The following is an 18711-nucleotide window of genomic DNA, read 5'->3' on the forward strand; positions in this document are numbered from 1 at the left end:
CAACTTTGTATGTCCTAAACCTCATCAATATTACTTTGTAAGACATTGTGAAGTGTAAACATCACTTAGTGTAATTACTACAATGGTGTTATCTTCAGTATATGTATCCTCCAATAATTCTAATAATTCTACTTAAAGTAGGAACTGAAATACCCTCGACTACAAACAGGCAAATGTACCTGTCCAACAAATATGTTGCCTGCAACACTCAAGGTCTCAGTGGGTGAGGTTCCCATCGTTATCTGCATTACCCATGCGATCTGAAAGGGGAAAAACACATGGCTTCTTGTTAACATAAATCATACAGTACACACACAAACCTAGAGCCATATGTATATGACTGTGCCCAAACCTAACACAGAAAATTATTTTTGGGCTTAATGTTTGAAGGTATCTTACCTTAATGATGAGCCATTGCATTATTCCAAGGAAATAAAGAACTGACATCACACTGCTGAAGAATATCACAATGGGCAAAGCCTGGAGAAGGAACAGGGACATATATTGATCAATCCTGGATTCATTATCAAATAAATAAATGTTTCTAGTACATCTACTGAACTATTGCTCACTGACCTGAAATGCGAAGATGTCGGATACTAGTGGTCCAAAAACAAATGATGACCCGTGTTTTGTGTAGTTCAAGAATATCTGAAATTTTAAAAACGAGGGAAAAGATGATTGTCTTCTCATTTGTATTCATGTCAACAATGAGGCTCATAGTTTGTCATTCCATGCAACTAGCTACAATTGTTACTTACATAATACTGTCTCAAATCAATGGTTAAGACAAAATAGCAGTTTTAGATTAGAGAGTCTGCCAGGTCGCAGTTGTAAATGAGAACTTGTTCTCAACTGGCCTACCTGGTTAAATAAAGGTGAAATAGTTTTTTAAAAAGTTGTTGTAAATAGCTTCATGGGCCATCTATGAGATTTCACTGTGCCTCATAAAAGAGGGACCTCCCAGATACAAGGACAATTTCCAAGTAGTTAAGGTTTACTACTTTAAGATAAGGAGATAAGGAGCAGTTCAGCAACAAGGATACCTGCACTTGCTCTCCAAGCCATTGGAAGGCTGTGAGTCCCGTCTCTGTCCTTATGACAAACAGTCCGATACAGAATTGTAAACCAAGACCCCAAAAAACTGACCTCCATGCCACCTGAAACAGAGACAAACAAACACACTTGACATACTCTTCAAACAATGTTTGGATATGTATTATTGTTTAACAAGTGATTCTCCATAAATTGGTGAGTCAATGGAAGGAATTACTAGGCGTAACTGGTAAAAGACATACAAGGCCAAAAAAGGAAGTCCACAGCAAATTCAAAGTCTAAAGAAAACAGTCATAGATAAGCGGTAATAACTAATCATGTGTTATTACAGGTAGACATGCATTATGGGAAAGCCTGGCCACTCTCATCCTGTGATGGGATCGGAGCGATCTGCTGTGATGTTAAGCTTACCTCTGTCCTGTGGGCTGAGAAGATGAAAATGACTAGAATGAACATGCAGACGCCTCCAAATGAGATGAGCTGCTCTGGTCGCTTGCTTGTGTCCACAACGAGCCAAGTCACTAGCAGGACCAGCACCGCAACAACGAAAACTCTAAAGAACCCACAACAGACTCTCAGTCAACAGAGGAAAATACACTCACCAAATGAATTCATTTTCTCAGACCATTTAAAGTGTCAATATGAAATAGCTTCTTACCCTATTATCCATCCTCGGAAATTGTTGTAGCATCTTTGAGCTGGTATGAAACATTTGGTTATGCTATCTCCATGGTATGTCTTCACAAGGTCATAGGCTTTGGAGAGAACTGCCAAACTGGTGAGGACCACAAGGGCAATGGACCTCTCAAAGTCTAATATGCATGCTGTGATGAAGTATGCCACATAGCCTGTGATATAGAAACAAAGGTCATATCAAAACAGCATCACATTGTTGTGATGAGAAATTGTCAGGGGACTGATTCTTAGAACATTTCACTTTCATGGGATAATTCATGGGATAATTCATAGGATAATTCATAGGATAGTGTACAATTTTCTCATTCAGTCTAGTTTTATTTTCTGGTGTTTGCACAAAAGGCGACACCTATATCTAGCAATGAGTTTGTAAATTAGAAGCCCAATAAGTACATTTGTTAGGGTTAAATTCAAATAAAATACCTGCTCCGAGCAAGCCCAGTACAATGTATTTGATGGTTTTGGCGTGAGCTTTAAAGTAATCCTCTGTGGCATTAATAGGCTTGGAAACTTTACTAAAGAACCAATCAAAGAACAGGTTAGTTACCATGGCATATTACAAACAACAATTCTTATATTTATCTAATAATCAACAAAGACATTACAACTTGTCTTTTTTTTCTGCACAATAGCTTGACGTGGCGTCAGGTAATGGACTACGCTGCCTTGTATTTATATTGGGAGATTTCTCTTATGAGTTCATAAACATGAAGAGGACTTCATGAAATAGGATAGCTCAAGATAAAAGCAGGGACAAGAAGATTATCTGAGGTTGGAATTCAATCAAATAAACTCATTGCAGAAAAATGGTTTTGTCTCTCGCTCTGCACAATGTACAGAACATTTACTGATTCTAATAACAACATGTTATTGAGTGGGTGAGACGAAACTAAACTCATTTTGATTTGAGTCAAACTTTTGCAGTGAAGTACTGTAGTGTAATTGTGTTCTACATCCCTGCAACGAGGTGTTGATTAAATCTGTTTCTCAGAATCAACATTCAAAACGTTATGCTGATGTGTATGCTGATGTGTGTGCACCACAATAAACACTACAAACTTTAGCCCTTTAGTTTGATTGGCATACCTTAAATATGATCCCAATCCTTTTCTTGAGTGCTCCTCTTTGAAACTGCTTCTGTTACTAACTGAAATGCTATCCCCCTGAGAGGAATGAAGTGTCTGTTTATTCATCAATTCACATACTGTACATGTTGAAAAATGTAAGGATGCAATTTTTTCTTTACATACCTGTGTTTCAAATCCCTCATTGACCACCCCAATAACATGAGACAGAACTTTAAGCGGTGTACCAGTGTCTTCTGCTGAAAAAGAGAGGCAAAGTTTAGTCGTTTGTATCAGCTGTTAGAAAAACAATGTTCACCACACTCAATGGAGCCAAAAACGTCACATCTTAAATCTGTATTTCCTCTGTGAAACACTTTGAGATTCTAGCACCCAGGGAGGGCGAAAGCATTCAAACACTATCCTCATGGTCATCTTGTGGAAAAAAGTCATCAAAAACACACGATCTGTTCAAAACTTCCTTAAACGTTCAATTCAGGAAAACAGGAATGCCAATAACTTACTCATTGTGATTGCTGTTAGTCTGTGTGACGAATGCTATGTTGCAAAATACTGTGTCGGGAAATATACACTGCCCTCCTTGAGAAATCTTATCATAAATGAACAGACAAGTTCAAGAGGAGCTTTAATCAGTTTCTCAGGCAGTCCTTGACGTAGGCATGCACGTGGCAAGTGTTGGGATTGATTTATTGATAGACCATTTAAAATAAATATTAGATTAGAGGCATTCTGTTTACTTTGGAAACCAAATAATTCACTTTGCCCATTCAGCAAAAATATATAACAGATACGATTTTAGACTTAGGCCTAACCATGTAATAACATCCGATATGCAATGGTTGATTAGACATAACTGACTTTGTTAGGGTTAAATTCCTACTAAAGAGTCCATACAGTATAGTGGATTATCCTAGAAGGTCTATCTGGTAAACACTCCACCCTATCAAATCAAATTGATTTATATAGCCCTTCGTACATCAGCTGATATCTCAAAGTGCTTTACAGAAACCCAGCCTAAAACCCCAAACAGCAAGCAATGCAGGTGTAGAGGCACGGTGGCTAGGAAGAACTCCCTAGAAAGGCCAAAACCTAGGAAGAAACCTAGAGAGGAACCAGGCTATGTGGGGTGGCCAGTCCTCTTCTGGCTGTGCCGGGTGGAGATTATAACAGAACATGGCCAAGATGTTAAAATGTTCATAAATGACCAGCATGGTCGAATAATAATAAGGCAGAACAGTTGAAACTGGAGCAGCAGCACGGTCAGGTGGACTGGGGACAGCAAGGAGTCATCATGTCAAGTAGTCCTGGGGCATGGTCCTAGGGCTCAGGTCCTCCGAGAGAGAGAGAGAAAGAAAGAGAGAATTAGAGAGAGCATATGTGGGGTGGCCAGTCCTCTTCTGGCTGTGCCGGGTGGAGATTATAACAGAACATGGCCAAGATGTTCAAATGTTCATAAATGACCAGCATGGTAGAATAATAATAAGGCAGAACAGTTGAAACTGGAGCAGCAGCACGGCCAGGTGGACTGGGGACAGCAAGGAGTCATCATGTCAGGTAGTCCTGGGGCATGGTCCTAGGGCTCAGGTCCTCCGAGAGAGAGAAAGAAAGAGAGAAGGAGAGAATTAGAGAACGCACACTTAGATTCACACAGGACACCGAATAGGACAGGAGAAGTACTCCAGATAAACAAACTGCCCTAGCCCCCCGACACATAAACTACTGCAGCATAAATACTGGAGGCTGAGACATCCTATCCTCTATATTATTATGTCGTAAGTAGAAAAACAGAAGACCTAGCCCTTTTTTCTCCAGTGCAACCATAACATACATTTTACATGTCTCATAAAAGTGCTCTTTGAAAAAATATGACACATTTAAAAAGCTTTAGACAAATATGTACTTACAAAATGTAATCTAAAAGATTGCCTATTTTTTTCAAGTCACAAACGCAGTGCTGTTTGCTTCTGTAAACAAGATGCCAGTGTGGCACAATACAAATTCTGTTATGTTGGTTTGTATGGACAGTGTAGACAAAGATTTTTATAACTTAACCCAAGATAGACCATAGCCTGTCCTTTCTTAGTCCACTCTGTACGTAACAGATTCTAGTTTTGGGAACAGAAAACTGTATTGAGATCAAATGTTTCATTAATCAGAAAATGTGCATAATGTTGGTCAAAATCCGTCTCTCTCCATCTCCTCCCACTGCTGGCCACTAGGCTTCCTCTCATCACCATATTTTGTAGTGAGTGGATACGCCAACCGGATGCTTAACACTTATACATCCGGTGAAATATCTGTCTCATTGTTCTGTGCTATAACTGCAGTCCAGATCGTATATGCTATTGGCTTCAATAGGTGAGTGAGTGAGTGAGTGAGTGAGTGAGTGAGTGAGTGAGTGAGTGAGTGAGTGAGTGAGTGAGTGAGTGAGTGAGTGAGTGAGTGAGTGAGTGAGTGAGTGAGTGAGTGAGTGCATTTAAAAAATAAAAAATAAATTTATTCCACCTTTATTTAACCAGGTAGGCTAGTTGAGAACAAGTTCTCATTTACAACTGCGACCTGGCCAAGATAAAGCATAGCAGTGTGAACAGACAACAACACAAAGTTACACATGGAGTAAACAATAAACAAGTCAATAACACAGTAGAAAAAAGAAAAAAAAGAGTATATATACATTTTGTGCAAAAGGCATGAGGAGGTAGGCGAATAATTACAATTTAGCAGATTAACACTGGAGTGATATAAATGATCAAATGGTCATGTGCAGGTACAGATACTGGTATGCAAAAGAGAGATCACAAAGCGATCAGGCTATAAAGTAACATCACAAAATATGTGGTTATCTCACCTAGCTATCTTTATTTTATTTGAATTAACCTTTATTTAACTAGGCAAGTCAGTTAAGAAAAAAAAACGTATTTACAATGATGACCTACCCCGGCCAAACCCTGCGCCACTCGGGAGCCCTTAAGATGAATGCTCTAACTGTAAGTTGCTCTGGATAAAAGTGTCTGTTAAATGACTAAAATGTAAGATACACTTACAGAGCATCAAAGAAACTTCCATAGTACACAGGTCAATACAATTGTCTTACACATAAGGAGGAATGTACATGTGTTGTCAGGGGTTCACCTAGGGGTCATGATGGGGGCTGTACCAAATGTTTTATGTATTATAATAATAGATTATGCTTATGTTGTATTAAGAGAAGGAGAGAGGTTATAAGACCCCTCGCTCCTTACATTTACAGGGTCCTAGACTACAGATTAACAATATACAGTATATATACAGTGGGGCAAAAAAGTATTTAGTCAGCCACCAATTGTGCAAGTTCTCCCACTTAAAAAGATGAGAGAGGCCTGTAATACACTTCAACTATGACAGACAAAATGAGAAAAGAAATCCAGAAAATCACATTGTAGGATTTTTTATGAATTTATTTGCAAATTATGGTGGAAAATAAGTATTTGGTCACCTACAAACAAGCAAGATTTCTGGCTCTCACAGACCTGTAACTTCTTCTTTAAGAGGCTCCTCTGTCCTCCACTCGTTACCTGTATTAATGGCGCCTGTTTGAACTTGTTATCAGTATAAAAGTCACCTGTCCACAACCTCAAACAGTCACACTCCAAACTCCACTATGGCCAAGACCAAAGAAAGAGGTAGTTGTTTGGGCTAAATTATAGGTGGGCTATGTACAGGTGCAGTAATCTGTGAGCTGCTCTGACAGCTGGTGCTTAAAGCTAGTGAAGGAGATAAGTGTTTCCAGTTCCAGAGATTTTTGTAGTTTGTTCCAGTCATTGGCAGCAAAGAACTGAAAGGAGAGGCAGCCAAAGAAAGAATTGGCTTTGGGGGTGACCAGAGAGATATACCTGCTGGAGCGCATGCTACAGGTGGGTGATGCTATGGTGACCAGCGAGCTGAGATAAGGGGGGACTTTACCTAGCAGGGTCTTGTAGATGACATGGAGCCAGTGGGTTTGGCGACGAGTATGAAGCGAGGGCCAGCCAACGAGAGCGTACAGGTCGCAATGGTGGGTAGTATATGGGGCTGTGGTGACAAAATGGATTGCACTGTGATAGACTGCATCCAATTTATTGAGTATGGTATTGGAGGCTATTTTGTAAATGACATCGCCGAAGTCGAGGATTGGTAGGATGATCAGTATAACAAGGGTATGTTTGGCAGCATGAGTGAAGGATGCTTTTTTTGCGAAATAGGAAGCCAATTCTAGATTTAACTTTGGATTGGAGATGTTTGATGTGGGTCTGGAAGGAGAGTTTACAGTCTAACCAGACACCTAGGTATTTGTATTGTCCACATATTCTAAGTCAGAGCCGTCCAAAGTAGTGATGTTGGACAGGCGGGCAGGTGCAGGCAGCGATCGGTTGAAGAGCATGCATTTAGTTTTACTTGTATTTAAGAGCAATTGGAGGCCACGGAAGGAGAGTTGTATGGCATTGAAGCTTGCCTGGAGGGTTGTTAATACAGTGTCCAAAGAAGGGCCAGAAGTATACAGAATGGTGTCGTCTGCGTAGAGGTGGATCAGAGACTCACCAGCAGCAAGAGCGACATCATTGATGTATACAGAGAAGAGAGTCGGTGCAAGAATTGAACCCTGTGGCACCCCCATAGAGACTGCCAGAGGTCCAGACAACAGACCCTCCGATTTGACACACTGAACTCTATCAGAGAAGTAGTTGGTGAACCAGGCGAGGCAATCATTTGAGAAACCAAGGCTGTCGAGTCTGCCGATGAGGATGTGGTGATTGACAGAGTCGAAAGCCTTGGCCAGATCAATGAATATGGCTGCACAGTAATGTTTCTTATCGATGGCGGTTAAGATATCGTTTAGGACCTTGAGCGTGGCTGGGGTGCACCCATGACCAGCTCTGAAACCAGATTGCATAGCAGAGAGGGTATGGGGAGATTCGAAATGGTCGGTAATCTGTTTGTTGACTTGGCTTTCGAAGACCTTAGAGAGGCAGGGTAGGATAGATATAAATATAGATATCTTATAAAGAAACATTTTGAGACATGTGTGACTGAGACAAAACTCTGCAGGGGAGTGTAAGAGATAAGAGACAAGTCAGACATTCCACAATTAATCAACTTGTGGAGTGGACATTTACTGCCTAGGCCTTAGAAAACACTGGAACTATTGTATCTCTCTTGCAAGTTTATATAGCTGTGTATGCATGAGCTTGGTCTGATGAGTAGAATGTAACAACGTATGCAGTGACATCACTAGGGATGGACTTCGGGTTTAATAAAATAACTTGGGACCTTTTCTATTTTTCAGAATTTACTCAGGAACGTGCGTAATATGCACCTGTTGTCAACTTCTGTCTGCAATTGCATTAATAAAGCATTTTGAATGATTTAATTAAAGCTATTGTCATAATGCTAATTTCACCAATGAGCCAATGATTGACAATGAACAAGGAACGAACCCCAGATATTCTAATCTGAATTATTTTACACATTTCGATGATTTGGACATTTTACCAAGGCACAATGAAATAATTATCTTATCTTATTTTGTGATGTGCACAATTATTCAGCCATGCATCACACGCTGTTAAATAAAAAAAATGCCAAAGCATGTCCATCACTCATCACAAAGTACTGGGTTAGTCATGGGTGTCAAGTCAAGACAGAAGGATCTTTGAATGTGGGATTAAGGTATGTGGAGCTGCCTGGAGCATACCTCAAATGTGATAGAGGGAAATCCCACCAGGCCTCCCAGCCAGCCAAGAGATGCATTGATGAATGCCAGTATCGCAACGAATGCAATCAAGTTGGCAGCTATATTAGCAACAAGGCCTATTGATGTAGATGCTCCACTGCTAGCTGCTTCCAAAATGTTCTGTTCATCACTGGGGAGTTAAGACAGCCCAATATGAATCACAGAAAGTCTATTATATATACAACAAAATGCAGAGGAATGTAAAAAAAAAAATCGGTAAATGGCAAACACATACACACAAAACACAAAAACACATACCCACAAGCCACTTTGATATTTTCCTCTGATGTAAATTTGCTCTCTTCTGTCTCCGGATAGGACAGCTTGGAGATTGCCAAGGCACATGGGGCAGCCATGACAGAGGCAGATAACATAGAGGATGCATCAATCTGTGGGGCATTGAGCAATCTCAATCTCACATAACGATGAAGATCAGTTACATTAGAATTAACTGAGACAAAATATGAAAAACTGGGTGCATTGGAGGGATGACTCTTTGGTCTTACACCAAATGAGATGAATGCACCCATCACACTTCCTGCAATGGTGGCAAAGCCTCCAACCATGACAGCATGCACTTCAGATTTGGTCATGTCCATCAAATAGGGGCGAACCAGCAATGGCGCTTCAGTCTGATGAAGAAAACATTATGAAGAGGAATGCTTTAATAAAGAATTCTACACAGCAAGTGGATAGAATCAGCTAAGCCTAACCAAGTTGATTTAATGTTTAACTTCACATTTTTTTTAAATAATGATTGGAACGATTCATTTGAATCGATGAATTTACAAAAGAATTTGACGAAATGAACGATTACCATACAAATATTTTTAAACGGCTGAAGCAAGCACACACATTTTCTACAGGAAATGTACCTTTTTTAGTTTAGCCATATGTATCTTACCTTAGAAGTGTTTAATTGAATTGCAATGTCCCATAAATTGAATGCCCAAATCAACTTGAAGTATCTACAAAACAAGTTTTGCAGCCACATAATCCAAAACAAAGGCTAGCTAAAAAATGTATTCCTAAAATGACTTTTCGCAATAAACAAATGAATACTTTGATTCACATGATTTGAGCAGTCATGGTGGACTGAATTATGTGAATCAAATGAATCATTTGTTAATTTGTTAAGATTTTACTGTGTTAGAGTTCATATAAGGAAATCAGTCAATTGAAATACATTTGTTAGGCCCTAATCTATGGATTTCACATCACTGGGAATACAGATATGCATCTCTTGGTCACAGATATATATTTTGTAAAAGGTAGGGGCGTGGATCAGAAAACCAGTCCGTATCTGGTGTGAACACCATTTGCCTCATGTAGCACGTCACATCTCCTCCACATAGAGTTGATCAGGTTGTTGATTGTGGCCTGTGGAATGTTGTCCCACTCCTCTTCAATGACTGTCGCTGGATATGTTTTTGTTTAACCTTAATTTAACAAGGCAAGTCAGTTAAGAACAAATTCTTATTTACAATGATGGCCTGGGAACAGTGGGTTAACTGCCTTATTCAGGAGAGAATGACAGATTTTTACCTTGTCAGCTCGGGGATTCGATCAAAGCAACCTTTCAGTTACTGGCCCAATACTCCAATCACTAGGCTACCTGCTGCCCCGATATTGGTGGGAACTGGAACACACTGTTGTACATGTCGATCCAGAGCATCCCTAACATGCTAAATGGGTGATGTCTGGTGAGTATGCAGGCTATGGAATAACTGGGACATTTTCAGCTTCCAGGAATTGTGTTCAGATCCTTGCGACATGGGAATGTGCATTATCATGCTGAAACATGAGGTGAAGGAGGCGGATGAATTGTACGACATTGGGCTTCAGGATCTCGTCACAGTATCTCTGTGCATTCAAATTGCCATTGATAAAATCAAATTGTGTTCGTTGTCCGTAGCTTATGCCAGACCATAATCATAACCCCACCGCCACCATGGGGCACTCTGTTCACAACGTTGACATCAGCAAACCGCTTGCCCACACGACGCCGTCTGCCATTTGCCCGGTACAGTTGAAACCGGGATTCATCTGTGAAGAGCACACTTCTCCAGCGTGCCAATGTCTATCGAAAATGAGGATTTGCCCAAGAAAGTGAGTTGCGATGCCGAACTGCAGTCAGGTCAAGACCCTGGTGAGGATGACAAGCCCGCAGATGAGCTTCCCTGAGATGGTTTCTGACAGTTGGTGCAGAAATTCTTCGGTTGTGCAAACCCACAGTTTCATCAACTGTCTGGGTGGCTGGTGTCAGACAATCTCGCAGGGGAAGAAGCCGGGTGTGGAGGTCCTGGGCTGGCGTGGTTACACGTGTTCTGCGGTTGTGAGGCCGGTTGGAAATACTTTCAAATTCTCTAAAACGACCTTGTTCGAGAAAATAACATTACATTCTCTGGCAACAACTCTGGTAGACATTCCTGCAGTCAGTATGCCAATTGCACACTCCCTCAAAACTTGAGACATCCGTGGCATTGTGTTGTGAGAAAAACAAGCCTTTTATTGTCCACGGCACAATGTGCTAAATCCCCTTGAGTTCTCGAGGGATAATTAGGGGGTACCCTGACCAGGACTCAAACTGTGGTCCCTGTGACTGTTCCAAAACCCTTATTTAAAAGGCTAAAATCTCTTGGTTAGGTCACTAGGTGTTTTACTAAGGTTGTTTAGTATTTTTACAATTTGTATTGTATTTTGTCATGTTTCATTTTTATTTGCTCGCCTCACTTTTCAAAAAATGTAATCTGTTAAACAGTAAATCAACTTTGTATGTCCTAATCCTCATCAATATTACTTTGTAAGACATTGTGAAGTGTAAACATCACTTAGTGTAATTACTACAATGGTGTTATCTTCAGTATATGTATCCTCCAATAATTATTATATTAAAGTAGGAACTGAAATACCCTCGACTACAAACAGGCAAATGTACCTGTCCAACAAATATGTTGCCTGCAACACTCAAGGTCTCAGTGGGTGAGGTTCCCATCGTTATCTGCATTACCCATGCGATCTGAAAGGGGAAAAACACATGGCTTCTTGTTAACATAAATCATACAGTACACACACAAACCTAAACCATATGTATATGACTGTGCCCAAACCTAACACAGAAAATTATTTTTGGGCTTAATGTTTGAAGGTATCTTACCTTAATGATGAGCCATTGCATTATTCCAAGGAAATAAAGAACTGACATCACACTGCTGAAGAATATCACAATGGGCAAAGCCTGGAGAAGGAACAGGGACATATATTGATCAATCCTGGATTCATTATCAAATAAATAAATGTTTCTAGTACATCTACTGAACTATTGCTCACTGACCTGAAATGCGAAGATGTCGGATACTAGTGGTCCAAAAACAAATGATGACCCGTGTTTTGTGTAGTTCAAGAATATCTGAAATTTTAAAAACGAGGGAAAATATGATTGTCTTCTCATTTGTATTCATGTCAACAAGGAGGCTCATAGTTTGTCATTCCATGCAACTAGCTACAATTGTTACTTACATAATACTGTCTCAAATCAATGGTCAAGACAAAATAGCAGTTTTAGATTAGAGAGTCTGCCAGGTCGCAGTTGTAAATGAGAACGTGTTCTCAACTGGCCTACCTGGTTAAATAAAGGTCAAATAAAAATAAATAAATACAAAGTGGTTGTAAATAGCTCCATGGGCAATCTATGAGATTTCACTGTGCCTCATAAAAGAGGGACCTCCCAGATACAAGGACAATTTCCAGGTAGTTAAGGTTTACTACTTTAAGATAAGGAGATAAGGAGCAGTTCAGCAACAAGGATACCTGCACTTGCTCTCCAAGCCATTGGAAGGCTGTGAGTCCCGTCTCTGTCCTTATGACAAACAGTCCGATACAGAATTGTAAACCAAGACCCCAAAAAACTGACCTCCATGCCACCTGAAACAGAGACAAACAAACACACTTGACATACTCTTCAAACAATGTTTGGATATGTATTATTGTTTAACAAGTGATTCTCCATAAATTGGTGAGTCAATGGAAGGAATTACTAGGCGTAACTGGTAAAAGACATACAAGGCCAAACAAAGGAAGTCCACAGCAAATTCAAAGTCTAAAGAAAACAGTCATAGATAAGCGGTAATAACTAATCATGTGTTATTACAGGTAGACATGCATTATGGGAAAGCCTGGCCACTCTCATCCTGTGATGGGATCGGAGCGATCTGCTGTGATGTTAAGCTTACCTCTGTCCTGTGGGCTGAGAAGATGAAAATGACTAGAATGAACATGCAGACGCCTCCAAATGAGATGAGCTGCTCTGGTCGCTTGCTTGTGTCCACAACGAGCCAAGTCACTAGCAGGACCAGCACCGCAACAACGAAAACTCTAAAGAACCCACAACAGACTCTCAGTCAACAGAGGAAAATACACTCACCAAATGAATTCATTTTCTCAGACCATTTAAAGTGTCCATATGAAATAGCTTCTTACCCTATTATCCATCCCCAGAAATTGTTGTAGCATCTTTGAGCTGGTATGAAACATTTGGTTATGCTATTTCCATGGTATGTCTTCACAAGGTCATAGGCTTTGGAGACAACTGCCAAACTGGTGAGGACCACAAGGGCAATGGACCTCTCAAAGTCTAATATGCATGCTGTGATGAAGTATGCCACATAGCCTGTGATATAGAAACAAAGGTCATATCAAAGCAGCATCACATTGTTGTGATGAGAAATTGTCAGGGGACTGATTCTTAGAACATTTCACTTTCATAGGATAATTCATAGGATAATTCATAGGATAATTCATAGGATAATTCATAGGATAATAGTCTGTGTGACGAATGCTATGTTGCAAAATACTGTGTCGGGAAATATACACTGCCCTCCTTGAGAAATCTTATCATAAATGAACAGACAAGTTCAAGAGGAGCTTTAATCAGTTTCTCAGGCAGTCCTTGACGTAGGCATGCACGTGGCAAGTGTTGGAATTGATTTATTGATAGACCATTTAAAATAAATATTAGATTAGAGGCATTCTGTTTACTTTGGAAACCAAATAATTCACTTTGCCCATTCAGCAAAAATATATAACAGATACGATTTTAGACTTAGGCCTAACCATGTAATAACATCCGATATGCAATGGTTGATTAGACATAACTGACTTTGTTAGGGTTAAATTCCTACTAAAGAGTCCATACAGTATAGTGGATTATCCTAGAAGGTCTATCTGGTAAACACTCCACCCTATCCTCTATATTATTATGTCGTAAGTAGAAAAACAGAAGACCTAGCCATTTTATCTCCAGTACAACCATAACATACATTTTACATGTGTCATAAAAGTGCTTTTTAAAATAATATCACACATTTAAAAAGCTTTAGACAAATATGTACTTACAAAATGTAATCTAAAAGATTGCCTATTTTTTTCAAGTCACAAACGCAGTGCTGTTTGCTTCTGTAAACAAGATGCCAGTGTGGCACAATACAAATTCTGTTATGTTGGTTTGTATGGACAGTGTAGACAAAGATTTTTATAACTTAACCCAAGATAGACCATAGCCTGTCCTTTCTTAGTCCACTCTGTACGTAACAGATTCTAGTTTTGGGAACAGAAAACTGTATTGAGATCACATGTTTCATTAATCAGAAAATGTGCATAATGTTGGTCAAAATCCATCTCTCTCCATCTCCTCCCACTGCTGGCCACTAGGCCATCACCATATTTTGTAGTGAGTGGATACGCCAACCGGATGCTTAACACTTATACATCCGGTGAAATATCTGGCTCATTGTTCTGTTCTATAACTGCAGTCCAGATTACAGTGCCTTGCGAAAGTATTCGGCCCCCTTGAACTTTGCGACCTTTTGCCACATTTCAGGCTTCAAACATAAAGATATAAAACTGTGACATCTGGTTAAATAAAAACATTCAAATAAATAATATCTATATAAAACTGCTCTCCATCCAACCTCACTGAGCTCGAGCTGTTTTGCAAGGAGGAATGGGAAAAAATGTCAGTCACTCGATGTGCAAAACTGATAGAGACATACCCCAAGCGACTTACAGCTGTAATCGCAGCAAAAGGTGGCGCTACAAAGTATTAACTTAAGGGGGCTGAAAAATTTTGCACGCCCAATTTTTCAGTTTTTGATTTGTTAAAAAAGTTTGAAATATCCAATAAATGTCGTTCCACTTCATGATTGTGTCCCACTTGTTGTTGATTCTTCACAAAAAAATACAGTTTTATATCTTTATGTTTGAAGCCTGAAATGTGGCAAAAGGTTGCAAAGTTCAAGGGGGCCGAATACTTTCGCAAGGCACTGTATATACGCTATTGGCTTCAATAGGCAGTTTAGTTGTTTTTCAACTATACAAACTCATTTCACTTAAAGGGTTTTGTCAATTGACTCGTGGATACCATTTGTATGTCTCTGTATGCAGTTTGAAGGAAGTTGCTAACTAGTGCTAGTACAATTGCTATTTAGCGTGCTAGTAGATACCCATAGACTTCCAGTCATTGCGCTAACACTAGTTACGGCACATGGAACTACCTTAAACTTCCTTCATGCTGGACAGAGACAAAAATGGTATCCATGACTTCATCTGACTCTTGGGAAGTAGATACAAATCCCATTACCAAAATCCCAAAGTATCCCTTTAATATTCATAATTTGTTTGGAAAGCTGGATATGTACATCTCACATTTGAAAGAAGCAGAGGAGAAAGCCAGTTCCATGAGTGCATCTAAGGACAGCTATTTGTTCTACTCATTACTGCTCACAACTAAAACAGTCTCAGACATCCGACAAAGTGACAAAGTGCTAAGGAAATGGAGACAATCTAGCTGAACCGCATAAAAATCAACTGGCCCTCAAGCCATTCCAGAGTAGGATGAGAAATTGAGAATACATTACTGGTCATTTAAAAGTAAGCTCTGGCGATGTTCACTGGCTATTAAGCCATATTTGAAGACAATGAAATGTATTAACAGGTGTTAATGACCACATTTATGGATTTCGCTGCGATTAAATTGAGACGGTCATGAGTCACTGATTTGGTCTCACCTAAGTGTCCTTTAGCAAATGATTCCAAGTAAATAGCGTATGATTCATACCATTTCCTTGTATTGTTTATAGATACATTTATAAGCAATACATTAACTAACGGCATGATTTGACACATTTTTCTATAGTCTCCAACGGTCCTGTTTTTAATGTATTAGAAGCAACATAGTAGCCATTGTAGAAAAAGCACCATGTGTAATAAAATATTCCAATAACCAGAATTGGTCTGGCAAATTCAGTTGCCCATTGCCAATCTATTTTGAGGCCCAGGGTGTGCTCAATGTGTTAAGTGTTCACAGAAGCAGTTATGGAGCTTAGCATCTAATGTCTAATGCAGTTCTGCTATCAAAAATTGAAATTTGCCCTCAAAAATTTGTCATTTTAATAAGACTGATTAGTGTTCATCCACTGAAAGTCAAATCCTAGCATGAACTGGTCATAAGACACCAACATAATGTTATTCATAAAGAATCAGTGAAATACATTCATGTGCAAAGACTACACTGTTTACATCATCTGGCCTTTAGCAGCCTGGATAAGATATCCAGAGACCTATTCAAAACAGCTGAGATTTCACCAATTGAAACATCTAATCAAACCAAAGATTCAATGCCCATTTAACCTAGAGGAAACAATCAGAGGCTATAGATATTATTTATTTGAATGTTTTTATTTAACCAGATGTCACGTAGAGATTTACATATTTTCACAAGCTAAGCGTCAGTATAGAATGCTGTTCATCGACTACAGCTCAGCATTTAACAAACTTGTCATTAAGCTCGAGACCCTGGGTCTCGACCCCGCCCTGTGCAACTGGGTCCTGGACTTCCTGACGGGCCGCCCTCAGTTGGTGAAGGTAGGAAACAACAGCTCCACCTGTTAGAGGAATTTAACTCCTACAGTGGGGAGAACAAGTATTTGATACACTGCCGATTTTGCAGGTTTTCCTACTTACAAAGCATGTACATTTACATTACATTTAAGTCATTTAGCAGACGCTCTTATCCAGAGCGACTTACAAATTGGTGCGTTCACCTTAAGACATCCAGTGGAACAGCCACTTTACAATAGTGCATCTAAATCTTTTAAGGGGGGCTGAGAAGGATTACTTTATCCTATCCTAGGTATTCCTGAAAGAGGTGGGGTTTCAGGTGTCTCCGGAAGGTGGTGATTGACTCCGCTGTCCTGGCGTCGTGAGAGAGTTTGTTCCACCATTGGGGGGCCAGAGCAGCGAACAGTTTTGACTGGGCTGCGCGGGAACTGTACTTCCTCAGTGGTAGGGAGGCGAGCAGGCCAGAGGTGGATGAACGCAGTGCCCTTGTTTGGGTGTAGGGCCTGATCAGAGCCTGGAGGGACTGAGGTGCCGTTCCCCTCACAGCTCCGTAGGCAAGCACCATGGTCTTGTAGCGGATGCGAGCTTCAACTGGAAGCCAGTGGAGAGAGCGGAGGAGCGGGGTGACGTGAGAGAACTTGGGAAGGTTGAACACCAGACGGGCTGCGGCGTTCTGGATGAGTTGTAGGGGTTTAATGGCACAGGCAGGAGCCCAGCCAACAGCGAGTTGCAGTAATCCAGACGGGAGATGACAAGTGCCTGGATTAGGACCTGCGCTGCTTCCTGTGTGAGGCAGGGTCGTACTCTGCGGATGTTGTAGAGCATGAACCTACAAGAACGGGCCACCGCCTTGATGTTAGTTGAGAACGACAGGGTGTTGTCCAGGATCACGCCAAGGTTCTTAGCGCTCTGGGAGGAGGACACAATGGAGTTGTCAACCGTGATGGCGAGATCATGGAACGGGCAGTCCTTCCCGGGAGGAAGAGCAGCTCCGTCTTGCCGAGGTTCAGCTTGAGGTGGTGATCCGTCATCCACACTGATATGTCTGCCAGACATGCAGAGATGCGATTCGCCACCTGGTCATCAGAAGGGGGAAAGGAGAAGATTAATTGTGTGTCGTCTGCATAGCAATGATAGGAGAGACCATGTGAGGTTATGACAGAGCCAAGTGACTTGGTGTATAGCGAGAATAGGAGAGGGCCTAGAACAGAGCCCTGGGGGACGCCAGTGGTGAGAGCGCGTGGTGAGGAGACAGATTCTCGCCACGCCACCTGGTAGGAGCGACCTGTCAGGTAGGACGCAATCCAAGCGTGGGCCGCGCCGGAGATGCCCAACTCTGAGAGGGTGGAGAGGAGGATCTGATGGTTCACAGTATCGAAGGCAGCCGATAGGTCTAGAAGGATGAGAGCAGAGGAGAGAGAGTTAGCTTTAGCAGTGCGGAGGGCCTCCGTGATACAGAGAAGAGCAGTCTCAGTTGAATGACTAGTCTTGAAACCTGACTGATTTGGATCAAGAAGGTCATTCTGAGAGAGATAGCGGGAGAGCTGGCCAAGGACGGCACGTTCAAGAGTTTTGGAGAGAAAAGAAAGAAGGGATACTGGTCTGTAGTTGTTGACATCGGAGGGATCGAGTGTAGGTTTTTTCAGAAGGGGTGCAACTCTCGCTCTCTTGAAGACAGAAGGGACGTAGCCAGCAGTCAGGGATGAGTTGATGAGCGAGGTGAGGTAAGGGAGAAGGTCTCCGGAAATGGTCTGGAGAAGAGAGGAGGGAATAGGGTCAAGCGGGCAGGTTGTTGGGCGGCCGGCCGTCACAAGACGCGAGATTTCATCTGGAGAGAGAGGGAGAAAGAGGTCAGAGCACAGGGTAGGGCAGTGTGAGCAGAACCAGCGGTGTCGTTTGACTTAGCAAACGAGGATTGGATGTCGTCGACCTTCTTTTCAAAATGGTTGACGAAGTCATCTGCAGAGAGGGAGGAGGGGGGGGAGGGGGAGGAGGATTCAGGAGGGAGGAGAAGGTGGCAAAGAGCTTCCTAGGGTTAGAGGCAGATGCTTGGACTTTAGAGTGGTAGAAAGTGGCTTTAGCAGCAGAGACAGAAGAGGAAAATGTAGAGAGGAGGGAGTGAAAGGATGCCAGGTCCGCAATGTAGAGGTCTGTAATTTTTTATCATAGGTACACTTCAACTGAATCTAAATAAAAATCCAGAAAATCACATTGTATGATTTTAAGTAA

General features: G+C 41.1%; 2 protein-coding genes across 3 annotated transcripts in view; both read right to left on the bottom strand.

Moving 5' to 3' along the window:
• Positions 1-3449, bottom strand: part of slc28a1 (solute carrier family 28 member 1) — a 9255-nt gene extending 5806 nt beyond the window's left edge. Inside the window, exons 1-10 of one of the 2 annotated variants that reach the window (XM_065022543.1) lie at positions 3341-3449; positions 3003-3073; positions 2839-2915; positions 2176-2267; positions 1715-1904; positions 1468-1609; positions 1047-1160; positions 577-651; positions 400-480; positions 180-260 (exon numbers count right to left, since the gene is read on the bottom strand). In XM_065022543.1, coding sequence (XP_064878615.1) covers positions 180-260; positions 400-480; positions 577-651; positions 1047-1160; positions 1468-1609; positions 1715-1904; positions 2176-2267; positions 2839-2915; positions 3003-3073; positions 3341-3344 — 927 coding nt within the window. In that variant the 5' untranslated portion in view covers positions 3345-3449. Of the gene's footprint in view, positions 1-179; positions 261-399; positions 481-576; positions 652-1046; positions 1161-1467; positions 1610-1714; positions 1905-2175; positions 2268-2838; positions 2916-3002; positions 3077-3340 lie in introns of both variants that reach the window. The other variant, XM_029668000.2, reaches the window with a different exon arrangement.
• Positions 3450-6073: 2624 nt separating this feature from the next.
• Positions 6074-13280, bottom strand: LOC135573385 (sodium/nucleoside cotransporter 2-like; the record flags this gene model as incomplete). The annotated part of the gene is made up of 9 exons (XM_065022544.1): positions 6074-8716; positions 8845-8975; positions 9093-9218; positions 11525-11605; positions 11744-11824; positions 11921-11995; positions 12397-12510; positions 12819-12960; positions 13066-13280. Coding segments are annotated over 9 exons (1164 nt in total), but the record flags the coding sequence as incomplete, so codon positions are not given.
• Between the last annotated feature and the right edge of the window lie 5431 nt (positions 13281-18711).

Source organism: Oncorhynchus nerka, linkage group LG9a (genome assembly GCF_034236695.1).
Source record: "Oncorhynchus nerka isolate Pitt River linkage group LG9a, Oner_Uvic_2.0, whole genome shotgun sequence".
Classification (NCBI taxonomy): domain Eukaryota; kingdom Metazoa; phylum Chordata; class Actinopteri; order Salmoniformes; family Salmonidae; genus Oncorhynchus; species Oncorhynchus nerka.